General features: G+C 40.6%; 1 protein-coding gene across 3 annotated transcripts in view; it reads right to left on the minus strand.

Moving 5' to 3' along the window:
- The window catches only part of CGNL1 (cingulin like 1), a 121,548-nt gene that overhangs the window by 26,941 nt on the left and 82,446 nt on the right, over positions 1 to 12,161 (minus strand). For all 3 annotated transcript variants that reach the window (XM_073303764.1, XM_073303762.1, XM_073303763.1), the window contains 2 exons: positions 7,345 to 7,551; positions 6,753 to 6,857 (listed from right to left, as the gene is read on the minus strand). In XM_073303764.1, coding sequence (XP_073159865.1) covers positions 6,753 to 6,857; positions 7,345 to 7,551 — 312 coding nt within the window. The remainder of the gene's footprint in view (positions 1 to 6,752; positions 6,858 to 7,344; positions 7,552 to 12,161) is intronic.

Here is a 12,161-nt window from a genome sequence, read left to right on the forward strand (position 1 = left end):
TCCTGCTGGTGATAGCCCATCCAAAGTGACAACTCTTTACACAATGTGAACATTCCACACAAAGATGGACTACAAGCCGTCAAGAACACTATCCCCGATAATGTCACGGCTAACCTGGTGGCTGAACTTTGTGACTTTGTCCTTACCCATAACTACTTCACATTTGGGGACAATGTATACCTTCAGATCAGCGGCACTGCTATGGGTACCCGCATGGCCCCACAGTATGTCAACATTTTTATGGCTGATTTAGAACAACGCTTCCTCAGCTCTCGTCCCCTAAAGCCCCTACTCTACTTGCGCTATATTGATGACATCTTCATCATCTGGACCCATGGAAAAGAAGCCCTTGAGGAATTCCACCATGATTTCAACAATTTCCATCCCACCACCAACCTCAGCCTGGTCCAGTCCACACAAGAGATCCACTTCCTGGACACTACAGTGCTAATAAACAATGGTCACATAAACACCACCCTATACCGGAAACCTACTGACCGCTATTCCTACCTGCATGCCTCCAGCTTTCACCCTGACCACACCACACGATCCATCGTCTACAGCCAAGCTCTGCGATACAACCGCATTTGCTCCAACCCCTCAGACAGAGACAAACACCTACAAGATCTCTGTCAAGCTTTCTTACAACTACAATACCCACCTGCAGAAGTAAAGAAACAGATTGATAGAGCCAGAAGAGTTCCCAGAAGTTACCTACTACAGGACAGGCCTAACAAAGAAAATAACAGAACGCCACTAGCCGTCACCTTCAGCCCCCAACTAAAACCCCTCCAACGCATTATTAAGGATCTACAACCTATCCTAAAGGATGACCCAACACTCTCACAAATCTTGGGAGACAGGCCAGTCCTTGCCTACAGACAGCCCCACAACCTGAAGCAAATACTCACCAACAACCACATACCACACAACAGAACCACTAACCCAGGAACTTATCCTTGCAACAAAGCCCGTTGCCAATTGTGCCCACATATCTATTCAGGGGACACCATCACAGGGCCTAATAACATCAGCCACACTATCAGAGGCTCGTTCACCTGCACATCCACCAATGTGATATATGCCATCATGTGCCAGCAATGCCCCTCTGCCATGTACATTGGTCAAACTGGACAGTCTCTACGTAAAAGAATAAATGGACACAAATCAGATGTCAAGAATTATAACATTCATAAACCAGTCGGAGAACACTTCAATCTCTCTGGTCACGCAATCACAGACATGAAGGTCGCTATCTTAAAACAAAAAAACTTCAAATCCAGACTCCAGCGAGAAACTGCTGAATTGGAATTCATTTGCAAATTGGATACTATTAATTTAGGCTTAAATAGAGACTTGGAGTGGCTAAGTCATTATGCAGGGTAGCCTGTTTCCTCTTGTTTTTTCCTACCCCGCCCCCGCCAGATGTTCTGGTTTAACTTGGATTTAAACTTGAAGAGTGGTCAGTTTGGATGAGCTATTACCAGCAGGAGAGTGAATTTGTGTGGGGGGGTGGAGGGTGAGAAAACCTGGATTTGTGCTGGAAATGGCCCACCTGATGATCACTTTAGATAAGCTATTACCAGCAGGACAGTGGGGTGGGAGGAGGTATTGGTTCATATTCTCTCTGTATATATAAAGTCTGCTGCAGTTTCCACGATATGCATCTGATGAAGTGAGCTGTAGCTCACGAAAGCTTATGCTCTAATAAATTGGTTAGTCTCTAAGGTGCCACAAGTACTCCTTTTCTTTTTCCGAATACAGACTAACACGGCTGTTACTCTGAAACAAATATTACAGCATGTGCTAGTGCAGTGTTTCTCAAACTTTTGTATTGGTGACCCCTTTCGCACAACAAACCTATTAGTGCGACCCCCCTTGTAAATTAAAAACACTTTTTTTTGCATTTAACACTATTATAAATGCTGGAGGCAAAGCGTGGTTTGAGGGTGGAGGCTGACAGCTCGCGACCCCCCCCATGTAATAATCTTGTGATCCCCTGAGGGGTCACGACCCCCAGTTTGAGAACCCCTATGCTAGTGCATGCATGAGAAACTGAAATCAACTAAAAACAGATGATACAGAAAAGTGAAACCAACTCATCTCTTTTAATTGCCCAAACTGGGAGAAACATAAATATGAAGCAAACAGCATAAATAGTGAAAAACAATTTAGATTTTAAGAGTCACTTTTTAAAATCTATGCTCAAAAGACCTGGGTTCTATTCCCAGTTCTGCAGTTGGTCTACTGGATAAATTTAGGCACATCACTAGACCTTTCTGTGCCCCAGTTCCCACATCTGGGGCCGGGGGGGGGGGGGGAGGGGGGACATGCGCCTGCTAATGATACTGACGTCCTTTTGTAAAGCTTTGAGCTCTATGGATGAAATGTACTATAAAAGGGCTAAGAATTAAATATCTGCAAAATAAAAGGGGGCTTTTCAAAGTACAAGTTTTTACTTGACAATGTTTTTTTAATATTATATCTGGCATTTATATAGTTTGCTTTATTATGTTTGAAAATATATTTTAAGGCATTTGTGAGCACTTCCATGGGCACTTTATAATTAAAACCCTAATTACAGCTGTAGTTTGCATATGGGACAAGAAAAGAGAGTGTTAAATGCTTTAAAAAAAAGCTCTCCTTTGAGGTTCTTGGCATCCCTTATAATTCCGTATGCTGGTGTTTATCAGATATGTAGCCCAATTAATATTTCACAGTGTAGCTGCTCTCACTCAAGCGAAGCTAACACTAGAAGAGTAACCTGAGTTATCTACACACTGCAGTGTTAACTCGAGACAAGAACTTTACATGTTCTTCCATCCACAGCCAAAGGGCCAAAGTCTGATCCCTTAGAAGTCAGTGGCACAACTTCCGTTGACTTGAGTGGGATCAGCTGTTCGCCTGAAGTACTGTATAAATGACACTATGTTTTGCAATGTTGGCAAAGGACTTAGAACAATTAGTGTCTGTTGGTTTTTTTAATAGCCTATGAGTTGTGTGATGAAGGTGCGTAATGGAAAGAATAAGCAGCTTTCTTTGAGATAGCTCTCAGGAAACTCCTAGAAGTTCCTGTTCTCAGGGACTGCATAAGACCCTGGGGAAATTTTGGCATGTGTTTCGCTTCTAAAATGCTGGAATACAGAAAAGTGGTTAAGAAATGAAAGTCGTACTACAGAGGTTAGCACAAAAAAATCAGTATTTGTCTGAGCTTCCGTAGCTGAAAACTGCAATAAGCTCACATCATTCTAGCTATAGAATCTACTTTGAGAGAAGCTATTTATTCCAAGTACCCACAATAACCACTTTGAAGTGTCTTGCAGCTTTAACCATTTTGAATATGAATCTGGGAAGGAGAAGCATGGCATCTTGCTGTGTTTACTGTAATGGTTACAGCTTTATTCAGTAGATTTCTATTGGTTCTTGATGTGTTACTCCATTATTAGTTATTTGTATTGTGAAAGCACAGAATCAGGAATTAGGACCCCATTGTTCCAGGCACTATACACACACATAGAAAAAGAGATTGTTCCTGCCCCAAAAAACTTACTATAGGATTCATTTCACATTATTAATATTTTCTCTTTAGAAATAGGCTGCAGCTCAAGTGATGTACAAAAAAAAAAAAGAACGTAAATTAAAGACCTGTTCACAATGGAGCACTAAACTATGCTGGCTACCACTGTAATCAAAAACTATGAAGCATGGTTCTGCTGGAGTGGTGCTGCAGTACAGACAGGACATTGTGCCAAGTAGTGAGATGAAACACTGAAGTCTACTTCTCTTCCTTGAAATCAGGATTAACTGACATGTTCTAAAAATGATTCTCAAGCTAGAGCTAAGCAAACCATTCAAAATAAAATGTTAGTTCAACAAATTTAGCCCATCTTTGTGTTTGCTAATTATCTGCAAACAGAGTTTGCCTTGCTAGTTATTTGAAAAAGCTTTGCTGAATGGCATTTTGAACATACTTCCCACCCACGGATTGCTCGCAAACCATTTGCAACAACTACTGCTTCAAGAATTCACTATTCATAATTTTCTGTTTGTGCTGCGTGATTGTCCACCTAAGCAGATGGCACTGTTTCTGCTCCCTGAATGGGTGGCTCCCATTCCAAGCCCTTTCAAAATGGCCACACAAACACTCCTTTGAAGATACTTGTGGAAAACACATATTTGTAGGGTTCTTTATAACACCTTCTCTTTCTGTGAATTGTTTTGCAAAAAACCCACACCCCCCCATACACAAACATCAAACACCAATTGCTCATTTAAATGTTGGTAGCAAGTAAATACAGTAAATGGAATTGTAATTAAAATAAAAGCATATTCCATTAGAAGATAATTAATGTTCACAAATATAGTATTCAGGGGTCTAATAACAACATATGTTGTAACTGGGTTAAGTATAGATCCAAGTCATGTTCTTTCCGCTGGGCATTACAAATGTATGAAAATAGTTTACCACTCTATAACAAGTTCTAATGGACCAAGCCTAAGGTAGCTGACAGGCATCAGAAGACCAACACTGACAATGCATTAGCTGAACAACTTGGAACCAATCAAGCAGTGAAAAGAGAACCTGTACCTGAAAGCAGGGAGTTGGTTTATTAATTCGATTTAAAAGATTGTCAGATTAAAAATCACATTTTTAAAAACAAAAAGTTCCTTACCTGTGCTGTTAATAAATTAGATTCTTAAAATGGACACAATTTTAAAAATTTAACTTCATTTTCACATTTTTTTCTTGTTTTATTATGTTTTCCATTGAATTCAGATTTAACTGAACCATGAAACCAGACTTGTCAAGAAAGTTTCCCTTTGTCTTATAGCCCACCTGTAGTCAGGTTCACTTTGTAGTTTGTGCTGCAGTGGAGTAGAGTTTGAGTTGCAGACCATACATGGGAATGTTGAAATTCAAATTAAGACCACTTTTTTGTGTTTAAGAAATATTTCTAACAACACACAAAACCCTTATATTTTAGCTATGATTTACTTGACAGAATCTCTTTAATCTTAGCTTCTAGATTCAAAGGTGAATTTTACAATTTAATATTTTAGAAACACCAGTGCTTTTATAATGCACATAAAGGTGATGTGCAAGGAGGAAAAATTGGGTTTGTGCCCTTTTTAGCTGCTCTAGGATATATCCTGTTAAAGGGTGTGCCTGCCCTGTATCACCGCCTGCTTGCCAAGAATGGCTCTGCTGACCCCTGCCTCAGTTTCCCCTTTATGCAGGACCCATTTAAATCTCCACACAATCCAGATATTCAAAACATTCCCTTTCTGGGGTTCAATTTATTAAGTCCTGCATGAAGTTTTTCAAAATAGAACTCAACCCTACAGTTTTCATCCCAGTTTCAGCTGGGCCACGCCCCTCCTCCTTGAGGGTCTGCCTCTCCTTAAAAAATGTTGTATTTTGCTTCAGTCCCAAGGTGGGCATAGCCCTTCCTCCCTGAGGGTCTGTCTTCCTGCTCTCCCAGCACCTCTTGCCTGGATTTGGCCTTCTCCACAGGCCTTCCCCACTGGTATTTCTCTCCTTCCCCCCATCCTGATGCAGGGCCCTCCAGGAGCCTTCCAACTCTCTACAGTGTCTGTAGGCATCTGCCTACTACTACTACCTGCAGCTGTCTCCCCCTTTGTAAAAGAGAAGCTTACTCACCTTGTGCAGTAACTGAGATTCTTCGAGATGTGTGTCCCTGTGGTGCTCCAATTCAGATGTCGGTGCATCCCAGCGCCATGGATTGCAGATTTTGGGCAGCAGTGCCTGGTTAGGACATGCGTGCATAGTAGCTGTCTCGTGGTGCTGTTGGCGATTCAACTATCGCCTGTGCATCCCAACCCCTTCAGCTCCTTCTGAACCTACCACTGCTAGGGTTTTGGTAAAGACTCGTGGAACCATCGACAGACCAAATGGCAGTACTCTGTATTGGAAGTGATCTTGTCCCACTGTGAATCGTTAGCCACTGCTACTAAAAATCTCCAATCAGTGGTGCCGGGACGCACCGACACCTGAAGTGGAGCACACACAGGGACAGCACTCGAAGAAGAACCTCGGTGCCTTCCCTTATGCCCAACTGGGCAGCAGGTAATCAGTCCAGGTGAAATGGACCCCATTCCCTCTTCAAAGGGTCAGTCACCCTTTGACATGTCCCTATCCCTCCAGTGGGGCACAGGCCATCTCCCGAAATATCTGCCCACCAGAGAAGCCTCCAGGTTTCTTCACATTTGTTTTCCTGCTGCAAGTAGTGCAAGTTTGAGGTTTCTCCTCCATAGCAATTCCTCTCTCCATTTCTTCTCTGTGTCCCCACCACTCTCCTTCTCAGCTCAGTAACTGAGATCTGGGATGGGAGGGAGAACGGCCACTACCCACCCCATCACTCACTTACAGCTAGATTTTTCTTATTTATATGACTGCCAGATTACAGCTTCTTATCCTCACACATGTAAAGTCTAGCTGAAACACAACCAAAGCTGACAGATAATTTAAAAATTACAAAACAGATTTGTCAAAAACTGGACAAGTTCGCTGGGGATTTATTTCCCTCCAACTTTGTCCAATTAAAAAAAAGATTTTTATTTTTAAAGAAGGCAAACTTTTAGTTAGATGAAGCTATGCTTAGAAGAAAGATCTGAATGGTGCTGTGAAGGCAAAACTTAATAGAATGGGAATTTAAATAGGACCAGAAAAAGTCAAAACTGCAGAAAACAAACAAGGACATTTAATATTCTGACTAAGTTGTTGTACTTGCCTGCATATCCTCCAGCTCACTTTCCAAAGACTTTTTCACCAACAGCAGTTCCTTTCCCTCTTCCCCAGCATGTGCCAGGACATCTTCTAAGTGTTGCTTTTCTTTCTACAAAACAGAAGTTGGATAGATTCAGGAATGCTGATGTTGCTTTCTCTCTAATCTGCCTTCAGAAGATCTGCAAGCATAAACATAAAACTGCAAACACTTAAAAACATCTTCACTGCCTTCCTCTTGCCTTCCACTTCAAGCTCCTCTTCCACACCTCCAAGACTCCACATTGCACTGCACCCTGCCTACAACCTCCCATTTCCTCTTAAACTCACTCAGGCACATCACCAATGTGCCCATCTTCCACTCTTCAGTGTTATTTTTATACTGTCATGTCAGCTGAAGCAGCCTCCCTGTACCTGTAGGTGAAGCTCCAGCCTGCTCTCTCCTTCAAGCCCAGTGGTTTTGCATAGGTTTTACCGCACCAACAATGACTTTGCCTGCCTTCATCTTATCTTTCATCTTTTATTTTTGTGCAATGTACCCATCCAATCACAAACAGGAAGAAAACCACACTAGTTATAGGTCTGGTTTTGTAACTTACCTCATATCTCTCTATTTTTTCCTTCATTGTATCTTCTTTTCCTTTCATGTTATCAATCTGTTGATGGAGTTCTTTAATTTTGTCATCTAGCTCTTTAATTATTCTCTTCAATTGTTCATTTTGCTCAGCCAGCTCCTTCACTCTATTTTCTGCACCTCTTTGCATCTGTTCTACAGTGTTTCTTTCACTGGCTAGGGCAGCAGCATTCTAGTAAAAAAGATAACAGAAACAGTGACACACAAAACCTCCATTTTTAAAGACAATGTAAAAAATATGCAGATTGTTTCCAAACAGAGATCTCAGTCCATGTAATCCTGGATGACAATTTTAAAGATGGAAATATTTTCTGATTCATATAGATAAATGAACACTGTCAACTGGAGTTTTTGGCATTTTGGAGCAAAATCCACACTAGAGTTAAAAGTAAATTAATTGTACCCTCAAAAAATACACATGCAACCTATGCTCTCAGAAAACTTGCTTTTGAGCAAGTTTTGATTCAGAATAGCACAGTTGCCTGTTTTATGACCATAAACTCCATTTTGAGAACCGCACCATTCTGAGCGAGCCCAAACTCATATCCATCTGTGACCTATAACAAGCCAGTTTGCATCCAGATCCCTAGAGCTGAAAGGGTAATAACTCTTCTCCCACAACTATACATCCATACAAAATTGTGGCTGTGCCAACCTGGAATATTCTATGAAAGGTCAGATTTGTGTGGGCCACAAAGGTGCATTTGTATTACTCGCAGACCCATGAACCACAATACCCAAAGTTACCAGCTAAGCAGGTAAGAGACTTCTCTTTCTGAAGGCATTACTACACTTTCAAATAATATACACTATGTTTCAGCAGCATGTTTCATCACTATGTCACCTCATATTCTTACTTTAAAATGTCCCATTTTAAGCCCTTAGGTAAGTGTAATCTCATGCTTAAGTATTTTTTAAAGTTACCATAAAAAAACCCTAACAGATCTCAAGAGCAATGTGAGCCCTTGAGGAATGAGTTTCTGTGTATTCAGGATGAGTTTTAATCTGTTTAGCTATAAGTGAGTTGCTGTGGGTTATATGTTTTACTGGAAGGTTAGGGCAGTGGTGTTGGGAATTTAACAGCTGGTTTTTGTTTTGTTTTTTAAATTAAGATATGTCGGGGTGCTTAAAGTTTTCAAAGGGATGCTTTTTGTATATTTGCTTAGAAACAAAAAAATACAATGCATTAAAGACAAAATTATAATAAAACTACATCAGATATTTTCTCACATGATATGGTATTATACTGTGCATTCATAGTTTTTTTGGCAATGAGCTTGGTTGCAAGCATTTGAATCTTTGCTTTGTATAGATCATATCACTTGTATAATATTTGTCCTACTGTTTATATATGGCTATGCAGTGAATTTGTTACAGTTCAGAATCTATAACCAGAAAGCTTACTTTAATATTATTTTGAAAACATGAATAAACAGAATTTAAAAGTAAATTAAATAAAGCTAACTTTGTGCAACTGATAAAGAATTGGGGTTTGTTAACATTCAAAATTAAACCCAAGTTAACAAAAGGACAGAGAGTCAGAGACATAAGCCTACGGGTAGAGGGAGAAACTAGTGTATTGAGGAGTCATAGAAATGGCAATGAGGAGGAGGAGATGGAGGAATGGTGTCATTGTTATCATTATATGTGGTGTGGCAGAATGTGGAATGGACCAATCATGTGATAGAACAATCACGAAAAGAGTTGACTCAAGTGAGCTTAAATGTGTATGTGTACATTTTTAAACACTTCAACTCATAGGGGTGACCCCCTAGGTGGACCTGATCTTTGGCCCTTCGCTTATTTTTCATTCAAAACTTCCACCAGGAACGTAAGACTGCTCTGTGATAAAAGGTTTGATTCTTGACCCTGGACATTTAGGACCTAATCTTGCAAAGGAATCCATCAGCACAGATCTTTATTTCCCATACAAAATCCCATTGACTTTTACATTAGTAACTTCAAAATATTTAAGCACGACATTGTGTAGGGGTTATATTTACATTCATCTCAGAAATACAAAATGGATTATCCAGTGTAGGTGAAGTGAATTCTTTTGTAGGTGAAGTGAATTCTTTTGTAGATAAAGTGAAAAGAGGGGCGGGTAGCTATTTTACAATATTTTTGCTTTACCGGCAAAAAATAGAGGTAAGCAGTAATTCATTTGTAAATTGAAACAAAGCCAATTGCTTTTTAAATGGAGATTACTCGCCAGGTGTAAAAGGACAAATCAGCAACAAAGCTATACCGTGCCGTATGCTACTGGAAAAATCAACACAGAAGAAGAAGAAAGAAGAAGAAGAAGAAAAAAAAAAGGAGTACTGCAAACTTGATTCAAGTTATAAAAGAGGCTCTTATTCTACAAAGGACCCTTCACTAATTGTTTTCTAGTAAGCAATAACAAAAATATGCAAATTACTCTGATAAAGCTGTAACTCAGAAATTGCTCAGACTGTCCATTCGGGTTAATGAACTCTTTATACAAAAACTGGCAACACAAGCAGGATGACAAGTTCTAGTCTTTTTGTAAGTACACAAAAAGGCAGTCAGTTTTTCTGTACATACATATTGGTTAAAGAGCTTTGAAATGGATTTCTGCTGATGCTGTAACTTCACATATACTTTTTGGTAATATCCTCTGTATTCATTTATTTTTGCTTTTTGTAATGCAGCATAGAGTTTTACTAATTAGCAGGCACTCTACCAATGGCTCCTTTTCATTTCATTTTTTTCCCCCTTTTACTAGCTGAGTGAAAGAAGCTTAGGCATGCTGGGGAGTTTAGTGAATGGAATGTTGATTTGTCTGTTCTTTCTCATCCAACCGCCTACACACTGCTTCAGAGTTAGAGAGAACACAGAACAGAAGGCCCATACTGTACCTGAAGTATCCAGCACCTCATCTTCTGTGTTTGTCATATCAATACGTTTTTTTCTCTTTCTGGAAGCATTATTCATTTAGAGCACAGTACCCTCAACAACAGGAAGCACTGTAAGTGAGGCAAAAGGAACTTTACCCACCAGAGTTAAAAGTTAAAAGTTCTGTCACAAAGGCTTAATACAGTCATATCTCAGGATCTATTCTGACCTGCCTTTTGCTTTATGTATATTATGTAAAAAGAAAAGGAGTACTTGTGGCACCTTAGAGACTAACCAATTTATTTGAGCATCAGCTTTCGTGAGCTACAGCTCACTTCATCAGATGCATTCAGTGGAAAATACAGTGAGGAGATTTATATACACACAGAACATGAAAAAATGGGTGTTATCATACACACTGTAAGGAGAGTGATCACTTAAGATGAGTTATTACAAGCAGGAGAGCGGGGGGGGGGGAGAAAACCTTTTGCAGTGATAATCAAGGTGGGCCATTTCCAGCAGTTCACAAGAACGTCTGAGGACCGGGGGGGGAGGGGGGGAATTAAACATGGGGAAATAGTTACTTTGTGTAATGACCCATCCACTCCCAGTCTCTATTCAAGCCTAAGTTAATTGTATCCAGTTTGCAAATTAATTCCAATTCAGCAGTCTCTCGTTGGAGTCTTTTTGTTGTAACAATTGCGACTTTTAGGTCTGTAATCGAATGACAAGAGAGATTGAAGTGTTTTCCAACTGGTTTATGAATGTTATAATTCTTGACATCTGATTTGTGTTCATTTATTCTTTTACGTAGAGTAGCAGCCGTGTTAGTCTGTATTCGCAAAAAGAAAAGGAGTATTAGTGGCCATTAGTACTCCTTTTCTTTTACGGAGAGACTGTCCAGTTTGACCAATCTACATGGCAGAGTGGCATTGCTGGCACATGATGGCATATATCACATTGGTAGATGTGCAGGTGAACGAGCCTCTGATACTATGGCTGATGTGATTAGGCCCTATGATGGTGTCCCCTGAATAGATATATGGACACAGTTGGCAATGGGCTTTGTTGCAAGGATAGGTTCCTGGGTTAGTGGTTCTGTTGTGTGGTTGCTGGTGAGGCTTACCAAAAGAAACTACACCATTTGCTCAAGAAACTCCCTGAAAAAGCACAAGAACAAATCCGCACAGCCACACCCCTGGAACCTTGACCTGGGGTATTCTATCTGCTACGCAAGATCCATAAACCTGGAAATCCTGGACGCCCCATCATCTCAGGCATTGGCACCCTGACAGCAGGATTGTCTGGCTATGTAGACTCCCTCCTCAGGCCTTATGTTACCAGCACTCCCAGCTATCTTCGAGACACCACTGACTTCCTGAGGAAACTACAATCCATCGGTGATCTTCCTGATAACACCATCCTAGACACTATGGATGTAGAAGCCCTCTACATCAACATTCCACACAAAAATGAACTACAAGCAGTCAGGAACAGTATCCCCGATAATGTCACGGCAAACCTGGGTGGCTGAACTTTGTGACTTTGTCCTCACCCATAACTATTTCACATTTGGGGACAATGTATACCTTCAAATCAGCGGCACTACTATGGGTACCCGCATGGCCCCACAGTATGCCAACATTTTTATGGCTGACTTAGAACAACGCTTCCTCAGCTCTAGTCCCCTAATGTCTCTACTCTACTTGCGCTATATTGATGACATCATCATCATCTGGACCCATGGAAAAGAAGCCCTTGAGGAATTCCACCATGATTTCAACAATTTCCATCCCACCATCAACCTCAGTCCACACAAGAGATCCACTTCCGGGACACTACGGTGCTAATAAGCGATGGTCACATAAACACCACCCTATACCGGAAACCTACTGACCGCTATTCCTACCTACATGCCTCCAGCTT

Source organism: Lepidochelys kempii, chromosome 10 (assembly GCF_965140265.1).
Source record: "Lepidochelys kempii isolate rLepKem1 chromosome 10, rLepKem1.hap2, whole genome shotgun sequence".
Classification (NCBI taxonomy): Eukaryota; Metazoa; Chordata; order Testudines; family Cheloniidae; genus Lepidochelys; species Lepidochelys kempii.